This window comes from Chelonoidis abingdonii, chromosome 14, assembly GCF_003597395.2.
Source record: "Chelonoidis abingdonii isolate Lonesome George chromosome 14, CheloAbing_2.0, whole genome shotgun sequence".
Lineage (NCBI taxonomy): Eukaryota > Metazoa > Chordata > Testudines > Testudinidae > Chelonoidis > Chelonoidis abingdonii.
In genome coordinates, this window is record NC_133782.1 from 5,678,501 (window position 1) to 5,702,609 (window position 24,109).

Sequence of the window (24,109 nt, forward strand, 5' to 3'; positions counted from 1 at the left end):
AACTCTAGCCGTACACTGTCCTATTTTGCGTCTAAATCTAGGTTAGTTTGTTTGGATTTACCAGTTTGCAAACTAATTTTTTTGTTTTTGTTTTCTGTTGAGGTTTTGCATCAGGAGTCCATTGTACTGACTTTAGAGTTTCAGGGTAAACAAGTTTAGAAATCGTGTGTGTTTAAACGCACATATGCCTACACACAAACACCTTTTCCTCTTGTTTTCCATCCTATCTGGTTTGCTTTTGTTTCCCAAGTTTTAGTGTTACCTGGATGAATTAAATAGCAGCCACGAGTACCCTCCAGTATTGTTAACAGAATGAAGCTGATCGCGCCGGATTCCTCCCTTTTGATTCTATCTTGGATGCAGAACAATGAAGATGCAGTGTAGCACCGGGCCTGCTGCCTGGAGATAAGAGTTTAATAGAATTTCTGAATGCCAAAGGTTTAGGATGTAAAATATCCCTGTCCTCGCAGCATGTCCCAGGGAGATAGAAAATGGCTTTTCGGGAGTACTCTCAGCTGAATTCGTCCTTTTATGTTAATGGATTTAGAAGCTCAGGCAAGAGCCAGTAGCGGTCATGGAAATGGGCACTGTGAGATGTTCCTTTCCAAGGCGCGCTGGATGTTCTAGGGTTAGAATGTTACATGAAATCCTAAAACAGGACATTCCGAATAGAAATAGTCCTAACTAACGAAAGGCCATGGGCTTTGGCCCAATAGTGGAGTGGTGGGTGAGGAGCTGGGTGGCCTAATGGAATTTTATCTGACTGTTATTCCGTGCGGCCCTTTGTGGTACCCGGGACGCTCAGTGCCTTTGGTTTGGGTGAGAATGGGATCAGGGCCCGCCATGACACGCCCAGGTTTTTTTATGACGTGAATTATCAGGTCAGAAGTCTACCTCGGAATAAGTCCTTGACTTCTTTCCTCTGTCTCTCCACACACAACTGCGCCATAAAGGAGGACACAGGCGAGACGTTCCGCTGCTCTCCCTGCTTTGGGAAGGAGAATAAATGACTTTAGTGGGGTGTTTGACAATGCTCAGGTTGCAACTTTTGTCTTCGCTTGGCTTTTTTGTCGGTGCGGGCCTGGGCAGCTCCAGCAGGGAGAAGGTCATCCGTTTGGGTCGCTCCAGACCAGCCATGGCGGACCACAGGCCCCGAACTCAACTTGGGTTGCCTCACTCTGCAACCGCTCTCTGGCTCTAGCATCTCTGGGGGGGTTTAGTCCATGTGTGAGCTGCAGCCTGTTTTAAAATCTCCATTAAGAGGACAGTCGAGTCACCTCCGAGGGGGGATGGGGAAGGACAGGCTAGGAAGTGCGGAATATCCGACCCCAGTGCTAAGAGTTTAATTCAATCGGATCATATTTCCGCCACGATTCTTCAAAGTTACAATCAACGCCGATTAAAAGTGCTAATGCACCAATCCAACACAGGGGAAAGGTGATAACGGTTGTCTTTGCTTGCCCATGGGGGTAGGAGGTGGTCTCTCTGACAAAATCCGGGACAACACAGCACGTGTCAGCTCCATGGCACACCTCAGGGATGGTGATGAGGCCTGAGGGGGGAGGAGGGGATATTCTGAGGATAGCTCTTGGATGGGGTGTGGGGAGCAGAGTCTCTTTCCGGGAGGGAAGCAGGCTTCCAGGAAGAAGCGATCCACACACACACTCTCACACAAGAGATTGTGGAGTTGTTTTTAGAAGGATCATTCTCGTGCTTTCAGCGGAAAGAAACAAATGGAACCACCTGAAACCTTATCCATCACCTCCTCCCTTCCTGTTTTTTGAAGGGGGGTGTTTTCTGGGAACGTTGTGTGTGGTCCTTTTTTTAAAGAAAGGAAGAAATATATACACCATAACAACCGGCCCTTGAATATGGACATCGGCTAATATGCGATACTTCCTGTTTCATATAGGCGATAAATTTCCCAGTCTCTTCTTTATGATGATAGGTCATCTTCCTAACCACCAATAAATACTGTAAAGTACTTTCGCTGTAGCTGTGCTAACCTAGGGCATCTGTCATTCCCTGGTTGTTGCTATTAGGAATTATTGGACTGTACCATAGGAAGGGAATGCACAGGGGGGGCTGAGGATGGCAGTTGTACCATTCGCAGCCCTTGTGCGTGCGTGGCGGAAAAGAAGCCCCAACTCTTCTGCATATTAATTATGAATCGTCTTGGGCAAAATCAGGCCCTTTCTGATGGATCTGGCGGAGGGGGAAGGGGGCAAAAACAGAAGGGGGCGGCGGGTCGAGCAGCGCCCCAGTTCTCTCTCTCCACTCCAAAAAGTCAGCGGCCCCGGCTCTTTGATGCTATACTGTAAATGTATTTCACCTCGGAGAGTAAACAGATATATTGCAACCCCAAGGGTTCATGGGTAGTGTATTTACAAAGGGAAGGCGCATCAAGCCCCCTCTGTGCCATTTCCATTAATGAGAGCGGTCATTAAGCAAATGAGACATTGCCTTTAGCAGGCTTAAGAGTTCACACACTAAGGAGCATCAGCTATTTAATTGAAACCAACAAACCATCGTACACGCATGTTACTGGTGTAGGGAAGTGGGCAAACCTCCAACAACTCCCTCTCCCCCCCCCTCGCACCTCCAACCTCTCCCTCCTCCCCGTGTAAATTTCATGATTGCTTTCCGTGATGTCATGTTGAAAAGGGGCAGACAATAGATGTGGGGAAAAGGTAAGTCAATATTATGTTCTTTCTCTGACAAAGGCAGATAATGCTGTAGGGGGGGGGAGTTCACCTTGGATTGGTACGGAGCAGAGGAAGGGGTTCTCAGAGACCACACTAATGTAAACAGATGCAGGCTTGGCTCTTGGTGGCAGGGTTTGTTGTTTTAAAATTGCATCGGAGAACCAAGGCGGTTTTATTAAGATAATGATTATTCCTAGGTTCATCTTTCTCTGAGACTCTAGTGGACATGTTATGCTTCTGACCGAAGAGAGCTTTAGCGGGGGCGGGAGGGGGGGGCAGAGGACAGCATCGTATTTAGCTGGGAAACTTTCTGGAAGAGGAAGAGCAGATATGTCTGTGGACATAGAGATCTGTGGATGTTTATCAGGAGAAATCACTGTGGTTTTAACAGAAGAAGCTTCGTAAAGAGAGAAGAAAAAAGGCAAGCTTCGTAGTTTTTCACTGGGATATCTTGCATGGTAACTTCCCGTCCAAGGTACTGAACAGGGGCCGATGTTGTGACTGACTCTGTCTGAGGTTGTGATCTCTCTGGGTTTTCTTTTCTTTTTTTCTTAAACTACTGAAGGGGAAAGGGCGGGGGATGTTACATATTTTGTTCTTGTTTGCCTTGTACAAAAGACGCAGGCCAATATCTTAGGTCTGCTGGGTCTTGCTCTTACATCATTAATGAGCTTTGCATTTTCCTTCAACTAAGTGAAGAGAATGAGTTTAAAAAATAGGAAAGAGCCTATTAAAAATTGCATGCATTTGAAAGAAGGTTGATGTGCTGTGTTCAAAGACCATGCGTTGGCTGTTTCAACTAGCAGACTTTTTTTTTTTTCTGACTACTTTCCACTTTTCTATTTATAGCGAGGAGAAATGAGGAAAATGTGCCATGTTTGTTTTCGTGTTCTCTGTTTACCATGACAAAAAGACATCTGAAGGCTTATTTTTAGTTAGCTTTGATCCGAGGCTTTGCTTGAATGATCCCTCTACCAATTTCACCGAAAAGTTAAAAATCCCGCAAAAGGTTCGGCACAGCAAGTGAAAACCGTCCCTTGCTCCTGGGTGCTGGAGCGAAAGGACCAGTTTGCTGGACGGCAGAGGTGGTTCTGTATTAGGGAGAGCAGTAAGGAAACCATCTCTTGTAGCAGTTGGAAAACACAAACTCAGACACGTTCAAGGTTATTTCGTTCGAGTGAGCTGTGCAAACAAAAGAGCAAGTCCCAATAAGATGGACATAAACCACTGAACGAAACGGATACCTAGTGGCAGGAGGCCTTTATGTGGTGAGTCATCAGGATCTGCGCCTTGAAATCCTCCCTTGCCCCCTGTTCTGAAGCGAATTGTTCTCTCCGAGCCTGGCTTGGATACTGGACCTGGCTGTCTGGGGGGCTCCCCCTGCTTTGCTGTCTGACTTACTAAGCACTAGTGTGTAGTTTTGCAGGACAGCCATTGCCACAAACAGACCCTGTCGCTGTCTTTAGCCTCCATCTATTATTGGCCCCCCTGCTTGTATTCTCCTGAAATTACCTTTCCTGGGGAAAGGATTAGAAGTCCTCCCCGTCTCCCTACCGCTTCTTTTATTTCCCCCTCTCTCTCGTTGGCTCATCTGGTGTTATTATCAGCTTTTTCCATATGGTCACTTTAATTAATGGCAGACAAAAGGGGGCGGGGGGAGCACAAGGGCTCCAGGAATTAGAGTTTATGGCAGGTTTGTCGCTGATGCTGTCATAGAAACCAGAAGGAAAGATGCCGCCTGTACGCTTCTTTGTATGATGCTGTTTATTGTTCCAGCGGCAGCACATTGTGGCAGGGGCTCTGCTGCAGGGGAAGGAAGCACAAACCCGTTTGACGGCGGCGGTCGTTCTCAGCTCTAGCGTTCAAGGCTCCCAAACAACTAAGGAAGTTGGTTGTTAAGCTATGACTGACACACACACACACTCCCCGTTTGCCTGTGCCTTGTGGAGGCCGAGATCACTCTCTGGGGAAGGGGGGAATTGTATATCCTTCAGCTCCCAATGGTCAGAGGGGTTCTGGGAAGAGCTATTTCACCCTTAAGGGAACTCGGGGAAGTTTGTTTTGTGATTAGCTGCAAATTCAGACAATTGCTAAGTGGCGAAGTGTATTTATAGATCGCATTTCTAGCTGTAGCTACTAATAGACCACAGCAGTTTATTTGCATTGGGGGCCAGGTATCCTATGCCGCAAGTAACAACTACTGCACTTGCAAAATTAGCTTGGAGGGTCAGCCCTGGAGGGATGTGCTCGTAGAAGAACACGGAGCTGCTTGATCAACTGTTCCGTTGATAGTGAGGACACAGTGCTTGCAGGGCTGTTCTAACAACCAAGAGGGTGAAAACAGCGCAATCTCGTCTGTGTCCTGTAATCCCCTGCCTCCTAGAGTCTCCCACGGGTATTTGATGGGATTCCTTTGAAGGAAGGTTATTAATAAATATTAGTCACCCGGGGGCTACATGTGGGAAGACAACACGGCTGTTTATCAGAGGAGCTCTGCAGGCAGCCACCTTTCTGTCCCTCCCAGATAGCTGCCCAGCCTCACTGAAGTCTCCATCGGTTTGTGGGTGGTTTTTTAAGATCCGAGAATGGGATGTTTTTAGAGGCGCACGTTTAAAACCGATCCGCCTCACCAAGCCCATTGTAGCCAGGTTTGTTGTAAGAGGAGGCAGTCTCGTGGAAGGCATCATCTGATCGCCCTTCATGGCTCTTCGCTAACCTTTTAACTGCACGACCGTCCTTGGGGGGGAGGACCTGGGCTGGAGCATTCGGTGCACTCAGCAGAAATGCAGCTACACCACAACTCGCACGTGGGCTCCTGCGAGGTGGAGGCAGATTTTAATCCAGATGAAAGAGAGCACAGGGCCAGTCCTCGCTCCTCTGCTTAACTTCCACCCAGGTTCCCTGGTGCCTGTCCAGAGGCCTAGATGCATCACTTAAGTCAGGGGTCTCCTGCTGCTCTTCTAAACAAGGGTGAATGTCACCTTTTGACAACAAGGTCCCCAATTCAATAAGACGGTGACCTCAAAAGACCTCCCCACACACCACCTCCCACCCGCACTCTCCCCTTTATAAAATCCCCTTTGAAAATACAGTGTGGTGGGAATTTCTGAGCCTCGCATAAATAACGCCTTGCTCCAATTCCTTAGGTTTGGTTGGGGCTTGGTCCTGCTGTGAGCAGGGGGCTGGATTGGCACTTCCTGAGACCCCTTCCAACCCTGAAAGTCTATGAAATATTTCCCACCTTTATCTCTTAAGCCAACATTACAGCCTCCTCCCCCCCGCCCCTACGCATCCCCCTCTCCTTTACTCCAGTGTCTGTAAATATCTGTACTGGCGCTAGAGGTATCGCACTGAAGGAGGGGCGGGGGCGCGGCGCGGCGGTTAGAGACCTAAGATGCGTGAAATTAATAAACTTCAGCTCCCAGTTGGAGTGTGGGGGGCTCCAGCGACACGCCAGTGCCTCTGCCAGTCCCGTGGCGGTGTGTCAGGCTGGCTCCGGGGTCCGTGTTGGCCTTTGTCCCTCCCTGGGCTGTGCGATGCTGGTTTGTTTGCGTTAGGGTTCATCCCGGGAGACTGGGGGGGGAACAGCAGGACCAGGTGACTTCAAACCGGGGAGCTGCAGACAGTAATGACCCTTGAGAATAAAGCAGCTGGGTAGAGCTGATCTCTAGCAGGCACTTAATCAAAGCAGCAAAGTGCAGGGCAGGGTCAGGAGTGGCGCAGGGGAGAGCTCGCGTGTGGGCAGCCCCAGGCTGACTCGGAAGGGGAAGAGCCGCTGAAGCAGAAAGTCCGGTGCTCTGAGCTGGCTGGAAGAGAGGGAGGCACATGTAGCCTCTAATAACAGGGGGGCTGAGTCCCGTCCTGGGAGAGCAGCTCCTGTGCATGCTGGGGATGCTTGCAACAGCTGTAGACAGGGAGCTTGCTCTTCCTTCCCTGACACTGGAGTCACTCCTGAGCTGAAAGTGGGAGCAGAACCCGGCCCATGGACTCTTACCCCTCCACCCCCCCCCCCTGTATTCGCATTTGGCAGAGGGAGCGCGCTGCACGGGTCAGAAGCTCCATTGCATGTGCATTTCACATGTCAAGTTACACCGCTGCCTACCTCTCCAGTCTGTCCCTGTCGGGGGGCAGTTGCATTGCTCCCTAGCTGGATGCATGCCACTTTTGATACTGTCTTGGCACAATTGCCAAAAAAAATTAAAACAAAACAAACTCCCTCAGCCCGGTTACATTTTTTTAAAAAGTGATTGAGTTATTGTGGATTGCAGCCTTAAAGCGCGGAGAGGCTGCTGGCCGGGTCTGCTGGTCAGCATCCTTGTAACCAGATCACACCGACTTGCCGGAAGAAGCCGGAGAAAGCTTTTGAATTATTACTGGAAGTCATATGATCCCCCGCCGGGCTGAGCAGGGTGTGCAGCGCGTCAGACCAGCTGCCATTTTACTCAGACATGTTGGAAACACTTTAACCCTCTGGTCTGCCTAGCCCAGGGCGCGCGCCTTTGCGCGTTCTGGTTCCTTGCATTTGAACTGAGAGGGAGAGAATCATTTTCAAAGCTTCACCTGGCTGGAAGCAGGTTTCTCCACCCCCTCCCCAATCCCACCGTGTGAAAATATGTTGCGATCTGGAGTTGGGAAGACGAGCTGGCTTGATCAGGTCTGTTCCCTGCACGTGTCAGCTCACACTGCGCTCCGCACCCTGCTCCCTGCAAAGGGGAACCAATCGACAGCCCCAGGCGGGGAGATTCGGCCTCTAGGGCAGAGGAATAACCGGGGTGGGGGGGTGTCTGGCTTTGCAATCGCGCTTCCAGGAAATGTCGGCAGTGGCCTCAGCTCGGGTGAACTCATCGCGCCTGACACGCTGCATTTCCCAGAAAACAGAAAGTCAGCGGGCGCAAGGGAGCAGCGCGTTACCCACGCGGCTGTGAGCTCAGCTGTTCCGTCTGCCCGCAGGGAGGGTGGCAGACTCACCCCGGAGCAAGTCAGCGCTGCTCCAAAGAGCACGAACTAACTCCTGAAAGCCGGAAAGTTTTTGGTGAAAGCAGCCGGTGGCTGTCTCGCTCTAGCTCGGGGACAGAGCATCAGTTACTGAGTGTTTCAAGGACAGGTGGACAGGGATCAGAGGGAGGAAATTGTCCTGATCCTGGCGATGAGCTCCGGGTGTTAACTTAGCCAGACAGCCGCCACTTAGATCTGCTAGCGGTCATTAACGCCTTCTCGTTGTACGTTTCTATACTTAGGGGTTAATACATTGTAAACTTTACAAAGGATAACAATACACGTTGCTCTTGTCCAAGGATTTCAAAAGCCAATGAAGTGGTATTTATGTCCCTGTTCTGCAGCTAGGGCAATCGAAGCACAGAAAGGCTAAGTACTTCCACCTTGCACCCTCCTCAGTCCCGGAGCCCCTGCCCTGAGGCATCCTCCGCTCCACGGCAGCTCTCCCCGTCCCCAGCTCACTCCTGCTCTGCCTGCACCCCAAGCACTCTGTGGCTGCTTCACTTCTCCCGCCTCCCAGGCTTGTGGCACCAATCAGCTTAAGTGCCAAGCCTGGGAGGTGGGAGAAGTGAAGCAGCCATGGCATGCTAGGGGAGGAGGCGAGGCAGGGGTGAGCTGGGGCGGGGAGTTCGCCTGCCTGCAGACCCTCCCCTTACTTGCTGTAGACGGCCCTCCCCACGCCCCCCTGCCTCAGCTTTCTCCGCCTAAATGCCGACGGAGACCAGGACAGCCAAAGATCAGCCGCCCCGTCACTGCCAGAGAAAATGCCGCCCCCCCAAATCCTAGTGCCCTAGGCGGTCGCCTAAATGGTTGCACCGGCCCCGGGCACACTTCACCCACCACTGAGAGGCAGCCATCTCTGGGATGGATTGGGGCAGCTTTTGAAGCAAGGCACCACTAAATATCAGTTTATAAACAACATTGTAGCAACTTGAATGTTATTTGACTCTACAAGGGGACTTTATCTTTCAACTAGTTTTAGTAGCTTGCAGGGTTGGAGAGATCATGCTATGTATAAAGAAGCCAGGCTGTGCCTGCAGACTAATTCACTTCTAAAGAACTCCTGCTAGGGTAATAATGCATGCGTTGGTACCTCACCCTTCCCCAGGGACTCTCACTACCTACCAACAATGGAACTAAGAGATAAGGGCCACATTTTTTTCAATGGCAAAAAGAAAACCCACTCCTTTGTCATCACTTTTGCTGGGGGTGAAGAAGAGAGGCAGATTGGTGTGTGTGTGTGACCGAGAGAGAAGCATGAAAATGTATCATCTTGATGGGGTGATTCCATGGAAACTAGTTGCAACTCATTATATAGTCCCCAAATTTCCTATAGTCTTTTCTATGGGATGCCATTATCTACCCTTCCTCTGCTTCTGAAGTAGCTTACATGGGATATCTGCACATTTGTTACTCTGCCTTTTGCGTTGGGAGGTGAGGCATGAAACTGATCTCCACAGCATCAGCCTCTTCCAAAACTCACTGGGATTTCCAATTCCCTGCATAAGACACTTTCAGCCTTATCTTTTGATGCTACTTGCTTCTCAAACCTGCTGTAGGCTTGAGGGGAGTGGAGGGCTTCTGGCAAGCCCAGACAGAACCACGAGGCTGCACTCTCTCTACCACGGGCTATTAGGGTGGGAAGAGAGACGCACTAGGGAATATTGCAAGAGAAATAGGGGTTCTGCTCCCAGGTATCAGCCCTCTGTGAATAGTCCGAGACTGGTAGGATATGCATGGGTTATGAGGACTGTGCCCCTTCCCTTCTCTGACAGGTTGGCATTCCCTTGACGTGTGTGCACATCACATTGGCTGGATGAGCCCATAGAAACTCCACACAGGGTGACACTCATATTGTCCAAACTTTCCAGTTTTGCCACTGACTTCGGTGAGGCCAGGATTTTATCCTGGGGCCAGAGGGTTTCAGGTATTCAGATTCCCCGATTCCTTCAAAATCTCTAACTCTCTAGTGTGGCTTGTTAAGAGCAAAGTATCAGTGATTTAATTGTTCTACTAAGCCTGTGTGCCTTGCTTACCTGCCCCATTGTCCCTTAACAAGAAACCAGAACTCCCATAGCTGGATGGACTCTGGGAGAATGCATCTAACCGACTGGTGGCTTGGAAGGGCTGAGGCACAGGTTCTGGGGCCTAAGGCAGCTGGACAGCAGGGTCCCACTGCCTTAGAGTGTTTGGCATGGGGCCTGCACTTTGGAGCAAGTTGGAGAGACCCGGAACTAGTAACTATACAGACCTAGGGGAGTTAGACTCATATGGACCCAGGAGTTGTCTGTTTACAACAAGTTAGTGCCTGTCCAGTAGAAGACAGGTCCAGGGTTTCATGTTTGGTTCCAGTAGGTCACCCCTGGAATACTGATTTCCGAAACCCACTGTACTGCCTGCCTCAGAGTTGCCCCTGTGCGTTGCCTGTGTGTGGTGGTAAACCTTGGAGGAAAAGCTGAAGCAAGGGGAAATTGTAACTTTGAAAGCCTCTATAGTGAAGGTCTTGGCAAAAGACCAGTGTAGTGTAGAAAGGAGGGGAGAAAGGCGAACAGGGGTCTGTGAACACTTTGGTAAGTTGGAAGAGAAGGAGATCAGTGTCTCTGTGGTTAGACAATTGTTTGAAATAGTCAAGTCTTTAAAATAAAATGTGACACACTGCTTTAATACTGCCCTTTATCTTTTTTTTAAAAACAAAACGAAAATGGAAAATATAATTATTTTCACCTGAATTAAAATGCCTTTGATCTTTGTCTTTCATTGAACTTTTTGCTTCAGAGAGAATAGATTAATAAACACTTTCAAATGGAAAAACATAGTTTGAAAAGGTCCCCGTTTTATCTTTAACAGAAAGCTTTAGTGCTAACCTGTATATGGGCTCCGACTGTCCCTCCCCCCCTTCCCTTTTTATGTTAACAGCAATAAGTTTGCTTTTATTGTGATCACATTGGCTTCCTGGTCACCTTTCATTCTTTTCTTTTTTTTCCTTTTTTTAAATTTTGAAGTCAGCACATTTAAAAAAAATTGCAATGTTATTTGAATCAGACTGAATGAAAGAGCAGAAAAGAGAATTTTAATCTGCCCCAAGCAAAACTGCCTTGTACATCTGTCATGTTTGGGATTAGTGGAACTCTTTTAAGAAGCTGAAGACTTTTTAAATGAAGTATTAAACATTTGTGACCTGATTTCCATTCTGACAATATTCTCATTAATCAGAGTGCAGGCTGAAAGACATCTGTTAAACCCTGGTTGTTTTATGAATATTGCAGAATTTAAAAAAAGAAATCTAAATGTAGCAGTTAGGGCCACAATCTTTTAGTCAGTTTCAGAATAGTGATTTTTTGAGTAGCCACTTGAAGATGTTTTAAAGGGATTCCCCATCCTTTGAAAATTGGGCCTCTTTAAGGAGTTTAAAGATGAGCACCTAAAACCATTGATTACTTTTTGACAATTTAGGCCTTCAGTCCTTACTTAGGATACACATCCCTCAAAGTCAATGAGAGTTTTACCTAAGTCAAGAATGCATGTTTTTGCCCTTGAATTTGCTTTGTAAGAGGGGAGAATTTACCTCTGTCCCAAGATGGAAGGTTTATAAGAAATCTATTTCTTCTGTTTGAAAGCAGCAGTTTACAACTCCAATAAAACCTTTTCAAGTGGATAAATGCCTAACACCATACAGTGAGTAGCAGGCAGCAGAAAGCAGGGCCCTAAGGAGCTTTCAGTGGAGCAGACTAAGGCTGGGAGGTTCTTAGTGTTCTCAACTTACATTGATTTCAGCAGTAGATAATGCCTCACAGTATCTTGCAGGGCTAAGTCTTATCAAAATAAAAACCAAGGAGGGAGACATCCTTAGACACACATACAGCATATTTGAATGTACCCAATGTTAGCTCTTGATCACAAACAGATTAAAAAGAAAGTCCTTTGGGGGTTTGCTTCCTGTGTTTTGTCAGACAACACAGATGAAGTAAACAACTCAGTTCAGACCCCGAGGAAAAAACATATGTGCTCAATAAACCACTTACTGAATGCATCTTTCAATATTAACACAGGTACCTAGTTTAAAAAGGAGGTTGTTGTCGAAGGCAGTCTCTGCATCCTGTTTATGCTTGCTGGGTAAAATATTAACTAAAGCATCTGAACATAAAGTTCTGGTGTGAAAGGATATCAGCAGGGGAGAGCCATATGGTGCCAGCATGCTAACAAAATACCAAACGGTGGAGATTCCTTTTTGCAGAAAACTGAAAACTCTACTTCCCATACATAATATATGAGTTCACACCTTTGATGACTAATGTTTAGAGTACAAATGGTACAGGCAACTCCTTGGAACAGACGCAACTTAGGGCATGCTATTTTCCCTTCTTCCGCTGCACAGAAGAAATCAATCTTGAGCTGTTAAGATACATTTATCCAATATGCTGTAAAACAGTACATTTTCAGAACTGCTGCATAAGCTGCCTTTGCTCCAATTAAATATAACTGCAGTGGGACTTAGGCAAAAGAAGAAACCTACTAGCTGGAAACCATCTGGGATAGCTCAGAGGTTTGAGTATTGGCCTGCTAAACTGAGGGTTATGAGTTCAATCCTTGAAAACCAGGCCAATTTGGGGCAAAAATCTGTCTGGGGATTGGTCCTGCTTTGAGCAGGGGATTGGACTAGATGACCTCCTGAGGTCCTTTCCAACCCTGATATTCTATGATTGGGAGCTGGATGTGTCTAGAGCAAGCTTCCTGGCCTTTCCAACTGAGATCAGGCTACGCTAGTGGGTTTGATTATTAGAGCCTGTTTGAGAGCAAAAGATTAGAAAGAAAATTGTCTCTTGCAACAGCACCTCAGACTTGTTTACCTAAGTGTTCTCTGCCAGCTTAGGAATCAAATGTATTCAGCAGAAATGAATTCAAAACCCACATTATGGAGCTCTCATAGTGAGTGTTATTATAAGGTAGATGAGATGTCTCTGGGGGAGGTTTCATATATACACTACTTAAAACCCAAGGTATCGCTGGCTTAATCTGCAGGTAACCCTTACTATGTGCTTGATTTTATTTAAGTTTTTTAAATCTCTCAGAAGCAACCATTTGACATTGAATAGATATACTGTGCACTTGTCCCTGGGATTTCCGTGTAAAGCTTGCTGAGTTTTCTAGCCAAAATAATTACCTATAAATGCCTGCATGTTGCACATAAGATAATTAAATAGAATTTCATCAACTGCTTTGGATGGTTTAAATGGCCGAAAATGTCCTAGAATCTGAATTTGCCATCTTTCCAGCACCTGTGACTCTTTATTTCTCTTGAGCCTGAAGAGGGGGAGTTCTGCTAGGAGAAAAAGAATGGTTTATCTAGGATGAAGACATTTAGGACCCAATGTTGGAAATCCAAATCTTGCATGTGAGCACTCAGATCAGCATTTGGGCACCCAGCATCCCTTGGAAGAACTCTAAATATCAATTGTAGCATCTAAATTCAGAATTTTGTTCTCCCATTTGGGCACTCACATTTCAAACGTGGGCTTCCCCTCGTAACTTAGAGGGATGCCTCCCCAAGGACTCGCAGACTTATGGTAACCAAACACTAGAGATGGACTAGTGCCACAAAGATGTGGATCCCGATCCACAATTTCTCCATGCTCAGGGGCGTTTGGAACACAGGTTTTGGTTCAGCCTATTTGTACATATAGGCACCAGTTGTGAAGTTGCCTATAATGGCATATGGCCCATTTGTGTTTCCTATTAGCAAATATCTCCGACCGGCAGATATAAGACACTAGAGGGGAGGGCTCTGATTATTGCAGAGAATTCTTTCCCAGGTGTCTGGCTGGTGGGTCTCACACTGAGCATGTGAGCAACAGGGCTGCCATATTTGGAGTCAGGAAGGAATTTTCTCCCAGGTCACATTGGCAGAGTTCCTGGGGGCTTTTCACCTTCCTTTGCAGCATGGGGTCTGGGTCACTCACTGATTTGAACTAGAGTAAATGGTGGATTCTCTGTAACTTGGCATCTTTAAATCAAGATTTGAGGGCTTCAGTAACTCAGCCAGAGATGGTGGGTGAGGTTCTGTGGCCTGTAGTGTGCAGAAGGTCAGACTAGATTATCGTGATGGTCCCTTCTAGCCTCAATGTCTGAGTCTAAGTTGGTGGGGCAGATTCTCTGCCTTGCACAGGTTCTGCTGCTTGACGCATCACAGTTGGGATGGGGGACTGTTGGGGCTATGTGGAGGAAATCATAGGACAGTGTTTCTCAAACTGGGGTCGCCGCTTGTGTAGGGAAAGCCTCTGGTGGGATGGGCTGGTTTGTTTACCTGCCCCATCTGCAGGTCCGACCAATCATGGCTTCCACTGGCCTTGGGACATACTGGCTGCCGCTTCCAGCAGCTCCCATTGGCCTGCAGCAGTGAACCGCGGCTGAACCTGCAGATGGGGCAGGTAAACAAACTATCCCGGCCCACCAGGGGCTTCCCCTACACAAGCAGCGACCCCAGTTTGAGAAACGCTGGCATAGGAGCTTGTTTTGTCAGCTCTGCACTTCTGGAGACTCCCTTAGGCTGAGGGCTTTCCCAGCAAGGGTGTTATGGGAGCTTTCAGCTCCCCTTTGCTTTGCCTTAATGATGCAAAGGGAGCGGATTGGGCAAAAAAAACAAATCTCCCACAGCACCTGGAACTGTGCTGATTGGGTGTCTTGGTTCTGACCTATCTCTGTAACACTGTGGTGCCAGTACTGCTCCTATTGACTCCAGCAGGAACTGGCCCAAACACTAGAAAAGCAAGTCTAGTAAGTGAGCCCTGGCCATGAGCTCAATTAAGAATTCTGATGCTGTTGCTATTATCAATCTGCATTCTCCATATTACAGGAAACCTATTGACTCATTGGTTGGAGCCCAGAAAAGAGCGAGGGAAATGATCAGGGAACTAGAAGGATTAATTTACGAGGAAAGTGCGAAGGAAAATTTGTGTGTCAGTTGGCTAAACAGTGACTTCTGTCTAAACTACAGACCTCTGAGGCATGCTTATGTTGGTCAAGGGTGTGAAGAGATGTGATTTGTAACAGACATAGCCATGCCATCGGAAGATCCTAATGTCAGCCGTGCTTTTACCAGAATAGCTTGCCTCACTCAGAGTATGTGTGATTCGGGCTAGATTGGTAACCGCGTGTGAGCTCTGCTAGTATAAACTGTATTGTTTTCCTGGTATAGGAATACTGTATATTATACCAACAGAGCGCTCCTGGTGTAGATGTGGCCTCAGATGGGATGTGAGAACTGTCCGTAGCGTTGTGAGCACCATGGAGGGAGTGGATTTATCTAGGGTACACAAGGGGTATAACTGGGAGTACTCGGATAAAATTAAGAGAGGAACAATGTAGTCTTGAAATATTAGCCTTTCTTGACAGGGAAATGGTCTAGAATGTGAAATAGCTTCCCAGGGGAAGAACGTTTTTGATTATGACCATAACAAACAAGGATCTCATGTGGTCTTCTCCAAATATAGGAATCGCAATGGAGAAAAACTCTGCAAAGGGCTGTGCTAACCCCTCAGGGGTCTAGAGTGACATCCCAGACTACTTCTGCTTCAGCTTATCATGGTTACCACTGTCCTCAATCTCTTGTCTGCATTTATTTATGAGTGAAGTAACTCTCCAACTCCATCCTTGCTTTCTGTTCTCCATGTATCCTGTTTAATCACCATTATGCATGAATGCTTATTCATCAAAGTAGAACATATACCTCACAGTGCAGTGAATAATGACTCGGAGGTGTGGTGCACGTTTTGGGTGAGGTTCTGAAAGGCAAGCAGCATTGGTATACCTCTACTTTGCTAGCTGTCAGCAAAATTCCCAACTGGTTTCAGTGGGTCCAGTTTATTCTGGTATTACACTGGCTGATTACAGGAGAATAGCACTGGCATAAAACTGGAGTCACCCTGTGGCAACTCAGGCCCAGCCCCTGTTCTAGTCACAATGAAAAAACCCCAAATACAGGAGTCAGAGAAGATCAAATACCTGGCAAAGACATAAGTATTACTGATTTGGTGAGAGTGGAGTGTGTGTGTGTTTGTGTGTGTTTTTCAGAAGTTAGTGTCTCCTAAAGTGTTAATATAGAAACCTGGCTGGAAGGAAAGCTCATGCTAATGTCTGGAGAGAGTTGCTGTAGTTGTATTGTCTGCTGGATAGTAGCAATTCTACAGCCTTAATTTCTACAGTTGATGCAAAATCTATTTTCCATAATTTTGAAGTTTTGTGTCTCACTAGGTTCTGGCAAGTGGAGTTAAAGTTTGTTTGTGGGCCCAACGTTTTGATTTAATTAGCAAGTGAGCAACTAGCTGCTTTGCTCAGAAAAATGCTTTCTCCAATAACATAAGTGACAGGCAAGGATTGGTAGCCCTGTAGCGAGAGCTGCTCTGTTAAAAAGTGGTTGGAAGCTGTGTAGTTACTTTAAAGAAAAAATGACAGCCTGAACAGTTAACTTTGCCCCAGGTGTCTCAAAGGAGCCCATGATGAGTTGTCATCTCCTCTCACACTTCCCTTAGAAACTTTCAGCTACACGGTGTTGGGAATGGAGCTTTCTGACTGGCAGAAAAACAGATTGCTGCTGGAGTGGCAAAGGATCCTTGGCATGTTCACTCCATCCATCACTTCCTTTGCAGGATTCTAAACAAGACTGAGTGGTTGGGTTTTGTTTAGTTTTTTTAGTTTGTTTGTTTATGGATAACAAGCATATCCAGTGATAGTAAAGCTGTTGGGGTTTTTTTAGGGATTTTGGAAGAAATATAAACTTTCACGCTCCAGAACGAGACAACCTCTAATTAGCAAAGGTCAGGAGGAAACTTTCACTAGGGCCAGGATATCACATTACTGCCTCCTGCAGGGTTTCATGCACCTTCTTCTCCAGCAGCTAGCACTGGCCACTCGTAGAGGACAGTGAACTAGATGGACCCTGGTCTGATCCTGTATAGTAACCACCTCTATGTAGCAATATTGCCCTTTCAGTATTTGCTGGGAATGTAACAACTGCAGAGTGAAGAACAACATAGGCTTGATTGTGGCTGGACCTCAGAACCCCATACAGGGGAAGGTGCAGCATTGTACAGCTCTGGAGGGAGATATAGGAGGCTTCCTACCCCAGGAAGGAAAATGGCTCTAGGAGCCAATGTGCCATCTTTTTGAAGAATGCTGTATGCTCTCCCTGGTACCAGGATGGGACCGCTCAAGGGGCACAATGGCCCTGCTTTCTCTGACCCTTTAGGAAGGCTAATATTGTGGCTACTGGCCTGGAGCAGTCTTTGCACTTAGGGAAGCACAAGAGAATGTCCTCAGGCCTTTTCTCCATCTGCCTCAGCTCCGCACAGGCAACTTACACACCCATGGCAGCCTGGGCACGATCGGGCTTCTGATTCATGCCCAGTGATCAACTCTTCAGTCAATGGCTGCTTGATCAGACAAGTAGAATGTTGGTGTTTGTGAGGCCAAGGCAACTGGAGGTGGCCTGGCCTGTCTGGGGGTCCTGCACATCCCAAAAGGAGCCTAGCTGGACAGGATGGGGACTTTTCTCAGGCCTTTCCCCATAGACCACAGAAGCTGGGGTGGAGGCCAGTACTAGAGAAAAGTTCATGCTGCACCTTTAAAAGGGTTCAGTTCTGCAAGCCCCTCGGAACCAGAACTCTCATTGCTCTCAGCTGAGCTGCCATTGGCTTCTGTGCAGCCCCATAAGGAAGGTATAAAAGCCACTTCTAAGCATGTTCCCCACAGCACCCCGGAGGCATTCTGTCTGCTTCAGCGCTCTGCAGAGAGAAGGCTTCTGGCTACTGCTCCTGGTGCTGTACATGTTCCCCCTTCCCAGCTGCGAATGCTTAATCATTAGCCTATTAACTCTATTTCACACTTAAAGAGCGATTGCAGAGTCTCCGTGTAGCCTAACACGACAGATATAAAGGTATCACACTTTCCTATTTCATTTCAATTAAGGGGGTCTCCAGGAGCACTGAAAAGGGCACCACAAAGATGATGAAGTTAACAGAGCTGATGATTCTGCTTGCTTTTAAATAAACTGGGCACAACTCAGTGTGGGATGATACTGGCAAACAGGTACTTTTGTTTGAGGCTACCTTTTTAATGTCTAATGGGGTCATTTATTGACTGCATGTGCATAAAACCAAAACACGCTTCAGCAGCCATACCAAGTGTGGAAACAGGCGGCGCTGTCGAGAGACGATTGACCCTCTCGAAGGCTGAGAGTCATAGGGTGCTGAGTAATGTTAAGTTACCCCAAGAGAATGATTATTTCATGATGATCTCACCTCCTATTATGCCTTATTGCTTCTGTCTATTTGACTCTAAGATACACACTGATGTGTCAAATTTTCACTTCTTATATGACAGGAGAGAGAAAAGGCTTGATATCATAATGACAAGCTGGCATTTTGTTAGGAGTCCACTTAGTCATCTAACTGTACGTCAGTGGCACGAACAGCCAGTCTGTTCGCTGGCTGCTTAGCAGCCTGCCTTAAAGCCAGCCTCTCTGCTCCTTTATCCTTTCAACAACTGATGTGGCACACACAAAAATCTATTGGCTGAAGGTTGTATTTATGGAACCTTGCCAGCTTGACTCATGGGGAAATTTTCCCCAGTTCTTTGGCCACGGGTATTTGGTAGAGCAAAAATAGCCGAAATCTGTGCGAAATCTCGATTTTTGACTAATGAGGAATGGATCAGATTTAAGAAGCAATGAAGTGTGTCTCTGAAATTACTATATGTTTGCATGATAGGTCAGCGTCTCCGTTGGTATAACTGGTACAGGCCCACTGACTTTGGTGAAGACATGCTGATTTACATGAGCTGAAGAGCTGACCTGTGACTTTTCTTTTTAAATCAATCACCCTGTTTTTTAAAAACTAAACTAAAACAGCCCAAAGTGTGTGATTGTTTTTTGTAAAACTGGATGTTTTTTTTGGCTGTCCGTAAGAATGTTCTGCAGTTCCCCACAGTTTGTATAGGTCTGTCTTTGCTAGTAGGTTTGCAAGCTGGGTTGTTGGGGACGCTTGCACAGTCTTGCTACAGCCAGTACTGACAAGAGGTGAGATTTTCATCCTCTGCTGCAGCTCCTGTGCATGGGGTAGAAGGCCTAGAATGGTATAAAGAAGCCCTGGTCCAGCTGGGAAGGACTTCCCCAGGCAGGCATTGCAGAGCTCAGCCATAAGTTGGCCTTCTGAGGACACCGTTGCAAGCCTTGACATAGGGGATGTGCCAGACATGGGGCTGGAGGGGCCAGAGTAGGGCTGTATTGGACATGGAAATACCGCACACAGGGCTGCAGAGATTCTGGACAGTACTGGAGCATATAAGGATCTAGGGATAGGATGTCATAACTGAGACAGGCTCCAAAACTGCCAGGGACCACAGAATCAAGAGGGAGAAAGGGTGACTTAAAGCCACCTTAACCTGAGGTGACCAGATATCCTGATTTTATAGGGACAGCCCTGATTTTGGGGTCTTTTTCTTATAAAAGCTCCTATTACCCCCAACCCCTGTCCCAATTTTTCACACTTGCTGTCTGGTCACTCTACCTTAACCTCCCCGAACACGAGGCTGGGAGTCCTGTGCTGTGTTGCTTAGAGAGTCTCACCCTGGAAGTTTGAGGTTTTGCTCTGTGTGGTTGGCAATGCCCTTTATTCCTGTCAAAGGCCTTTCAAGCAGAAGGAGACCTGAGCAACACAGCTAGACAGGACTGACATTTGAAAGGGGCTTGTAGGTTTGGATAACGAGCAGCTGGACCTATTTAAGGTTTTGAAGGCTGCAGTGGAACATGCAGTAGTTTTGCATACGAGCCATCGACTTCCTTCACGCTCACGAGTTTGTTAGGGATTTCATTTATTATGCTAAACTCCTTAGGTGCAGCTTCCCCCTCAGCACACACCCACACTCACTCACAACCACCACTATAGCTCTCTTCCTTTCCCCCTGGCTCTTATAGTGACAGCTCAGATACACTGTGCCAAATTCTCAGCTGAGTCAATGGGCCTCATTCAGATCTGTCGGACATCAGCCTAAATGGGGAGCAACTCCAGTGAAATCAATGGGGCTGCACCCATGTAAAACCAGCATGAGAGAGAAGAATCAGGCTTCACTCAAAGCTGATGTAACTTACACCTTCTGCTTTGCAAATTAGTTGCACCAATTTAGAGAGTCCCTGAGGCTGAGTGGGCTAAATTTACAGGTGGTGTGGAAGGAATGTAATTTATACGTGTGGGAGCGGAAAGGATCTAACACAACTGGAGAGACCCTAGCTAGAGCTAAAGTGGTATCTCTGACATGCTGGATGAGGCTGGAAGAAGGCGTAAGCTGCCTTCCTCTCAGCTTAGCCCACTCTTCCTAGGGAAGGGGAAAAGCTAAATTCGCTGGACGTTTTGAATCTAAAATATGCCTGAGGTTTTTTGGTATGGGGGTGACAGGGAGGGAGGTGGATCTGCCTATGGAAAATCTTTTGAAAAAGAGCCCCCCCCCTCCCCGTGGAAGTGTTTTAATGCCAAAAGCAATACAACCCTCATCTCCTTTCTGTTTTCATTCCCCCTCAACCCCAGTTTTCTGACTTTGGCTCCAGTGACTCTGCCTTCCTCTGTTAATGCCACATATCCTCACTCGGCCAAAGTGGAAGCGGTGTCCTCTCTGCTTGACTCTGTTTGATTAGGGTTTAATCTGTCCAGCTCCCATCTCTTTTTTCATCCTGCTCTTCCTGTTTTGTTTTTCTTTCCCCTCCGTTCCTCCCCAGTTCTCTTTGCCCTCTTGCCCGCTTATTTAAGAACATAGAACAGCCATGCTGGGTCAGACCAAAGGTGCATCTCACCCAGTATCAGTCTCCCAACCAGGGTGTAGTGCTGAAAGCTTCAAAGGCAGTGAACAGAAAAGAGCAAGTATCCAGTGATCTATCCTCTGTTGTCCCATCCCAACTTCTAGCAGTCAGAGGTTTAGGGACCTTGCTTCTGTTACTTTGCATTCTCCCTTCTTTGTCCATTCTCCACCTCGTGTGTTATTCCATCTCACAAGCCTCTGTCTTCATGGTTCCCCTCCTCTCTGCTCCCTCTCACACACTATTGTTTGTTGTTTGTATTATCCCAGCACCTCAGAGCCCTAGTCACGGACCAGGACCTCATTGAACACACAGCACATGTATGGAGGTGTCTTTCCACACCTAAGGTGTGAATGACCCCTTGATATGATGCCCACACCTGTGGGATCAAGTCCTGTAGCACTTCTCATAGTGGCTCCTGTCTCTGTGTTGTGTGATGCACATCTCCAGCTGGGTGGGGAACAGAGCACCAAGCAGAAATTCCACAGGAGCCAGGAGGGCCCCCAACAGTGCTGAAGCTGTGTGAGGGAGGCAGGAGCGGCTCCAGGCACCAGCACACCAAGCTCGTGCCTGGGGCGGCAAGCAAAGGGGAGTGCTCTGCCAGTCGCCGTGAGGGTGGCAGGCAGGTTGCCTTCGGCGGCATGCCTGCGGAGGGTCCGCTGGTCCCGCGGCTTCGGCGGACCTCCCGCAGGCGTGCCGCCGAATCCGCGGGACCGGGGACCTCCCGCAGGCAAGCCGCCGAAGGCAGCCTGCCTGCCGTGCTTGGGGCGACAAAATACCTAGAGCCGCCTCTGGAGGGAGGGGAGGTCCCATGCTGCAGATCAGTAGGAAGCCAGAGTAACTCTCCATTCAAGAAAGAGAGGATCATCTACCCCAATTGCCCTGTCCTGATATTCGCTGCCATAAAACACATGATATAAATAGCATTTTGTTAAAACAGCAGGGACCACATCCCAAAAGAATAAGCTCGTACCCTTGCGAACCACGTGTCTTATGCATGCAAATTGCCAGCTGTATGCAGTTGCCTGGCTTGCCTCCCTGACTACATGTTTCCCACATGCAATTTGCATCCATGTGCATGCTTTTCCCACTCAGTTTGTGCATCCTTGAACTCAGTCATGCAAAGTCATCCAGTGGGACTGGACTCTAGATGTGTGAGGCAACAGAGATGCATAAACACATCCCCTATTTTAAATAAAATAAATAAAAATGGAGATATACCTATTTCCTAGAACTGGAAGGGACCAGGTCATTGAGTCCAGTCCTCTGCCTTCACTAGCAGGACCAAGTACTGATTTTTGCCTCAGATCCCTAAGTGGCCCCCTCAAGGGTTGAATTCACAACCCTGGGTTTAGCAGGCCAATGCTCAAACCACTGAACTATCCCTCTGCGCCACCTCCAATGAAGTGCACAAGTCTCTCTGAGACAGAGCACTGGACTGGAACTTGGGCATCCTGGGTTCTAGTCCTGTCTCTGCTACTGGCCTGCTCGGTGACCACAATCAAGCCACTTCCCCCTCTGTGCCTCAGTTTCTCATCTCTACAGGAGATAATGATAATGCAAAGCACTTTGAGATCTGCTGATGAAAATACTGCATACAAGCTAGGTGTTACTATTATACTTTCTGTATTGTCAAATGTGTGTCAAACTCCTACATATGTCTTCTATAACAGAGGAACTATATGGTGCTTTTCCCTGAGCCAACTGGCTTCTTCCTTCAAGAAGCACAATCTCATGGTGCTGGCCACATCCCCAGGAGTCCAGGAGATGCTGGTCTTCCTAACTTGTCCCTCAAAATCTATCAGCAGGAAATTCTCCTGCTGTGTCGACATATTGGCTCCACAGAGGCTTTTGATTTATACGAAAAGTAATTATTATCGTGGTGCTGTTTAGCAGTTGTTTTTTTCTATGCTGGTAAGGTTAAAAGAAATAATAATATAAGAGAGACTCAGCCAGAGAAACTGCCTGCAACATGCTATTTGCATTTTTAAGGAAATACTACTTTGAGACAGCTTGGGTGAAAGGTCAGTATTTGCATATAAATGGAAAAGAAAGTGTATGAGGCTGGAAGTTACAGCTATATTATTTTCTCAGCAGTGAGCTGCTCTTTGGGAGATTAAGGGACAGGGCATGTTTTGACTTTTATTGAATAGAAAAGTTACCAGGAAAGCCAAATTAGAACAAAATAATGAGGAAAATGTGCAAGAATAAAGAAGCAACATCCCATTACTCCCTTCTGAGACACACTCGTGTGCAAACAAGTGTGTAACACATCATGCATACACAGGTAGCGTACAAATGCCCCGACAGACACCAAGAGGAACCACACATGCAAAAAGGGTATTGGAGGGTGAAGTTACAAGCAGGGATGGTTATGTTTTTCATGTACCTGGCAGTAGAAGGTACATGGTGAGTAATTGTCTGCAAATGATAAGCCAGTAGTTTAAATTTTGTTCATGCTCAGATCTGTTCAGTTGGTTTTTATCATTGTGCTTATAGAAGGTTCCCGTGTTTGTGGTCAAAAGGAACAGATGGGAAATCTAAGCCGCTTTTTGTTGCTCCCAGGTTACTAGGCTAATGTCCGAGGTAGAGACTAGGCAGCAGGACTAAGTGTTACCTAGAAAGCAGCGAGAGGTTAAAACCAAGTGTCACTATTGTTGATCTCTCGTTGTCTCACAGAACATAAAGAAGGTCTCTAGGGATTTGGGAAAAAATTAACTGGTAGGTTTAATATTCCTTCTTTGTACTCTTCGTCTAGGCAGTCCTCTCCTAGGGCACCAACAACGGACCACACTTGCTTATAAACATGTTTAAATGGAGGTGCTAGTGAAGAAATCATACCAAAAAAGTGCTGTTTTGGAAACACATTTTAAACAGGGCAGCCGGTTAATTTATCTCTCGGGTTGCGTTAGATTTCCACTTTAAGCCCCCGGCTCAGCAAGCACTTTAGAATGTGCATAACTCTTACCCTATAGCGTTCGATGTGGCTACTCTCCTGAGTTGAATTAAGCATGCGTTTAACTGTTTGCGGGTTTGGGAGCTTACTTAGCCAAGCCCAGTAGCATCCGCTGTATTATTGTTGATTTGCTGTTCCTGAGCCCCACCTGAAACTTCTGTAATTTTTATATTTTCCTGTTCTTTGGCTTTTCCCCCTCCCTAAGAAGGCAGAAGAGCAGTGTCACCGTTGGAGAACCACAGAACCAGGAGCAGGGAAAAAAATGCTGAAATACCAAAATTCTATTCACTGGGCAAAATGGTCTCTGGGGTTTTTTTTAATCAACATATTTGAGAGAATGACACACAAATAGAACTGCTGCCATGTGCATGAAACCTTTGTTCCCTCCTCTTGAAGAATGTGTGAGTGACGTGAACATCAGGGAGTGGAAGGAGACAGATGTAGATTTTGAACCTTATTTAGCCTTTTTTAGTGTATTTCTGTCACACTCAGGAAAAGGTGTTGTCTATTTAACTGTTCAAGAACACTGGACCCTAAATACCCTTGTTAATGAGCGGGGTCTATAGCTTCATTTGTTGTTTTATAGTGTGGGAGCCCTTAGGACTCTATTCTGCT

At 47.0% G+C, this 24,109-nt stretch overlaps 1 protein-coding gene across 3 annotated transcripts in view; it reads left to right on the forward strand.

Moving 5' to 3' along the window:
• Positions 1 to 2,599: 2,599 nt before the first annotated feature.
• Positions 2,600 to 24,109, forward strand: part of MYT1 (myelin transcription factor 1) — a 104,189-nt gene continuing 82,679 nt past the window's right edge. For all 3 annotated transcript variants that reach the window (XM_032766425.2, XM_032766428.2, XM_032766432.2), the window contains exon 1: positions 2,600 to 2,690. In XM_032766425.2, coding sequence (XP_032622316.1) covers positions 2,678 to 2,690 — 13 coding nt within the window. In that variant the 5' untranslated portion in view covers positions 2,600 to 2,677. The remainder of the gene's footprint in view (positions 2,691 to 24,109) is intronic.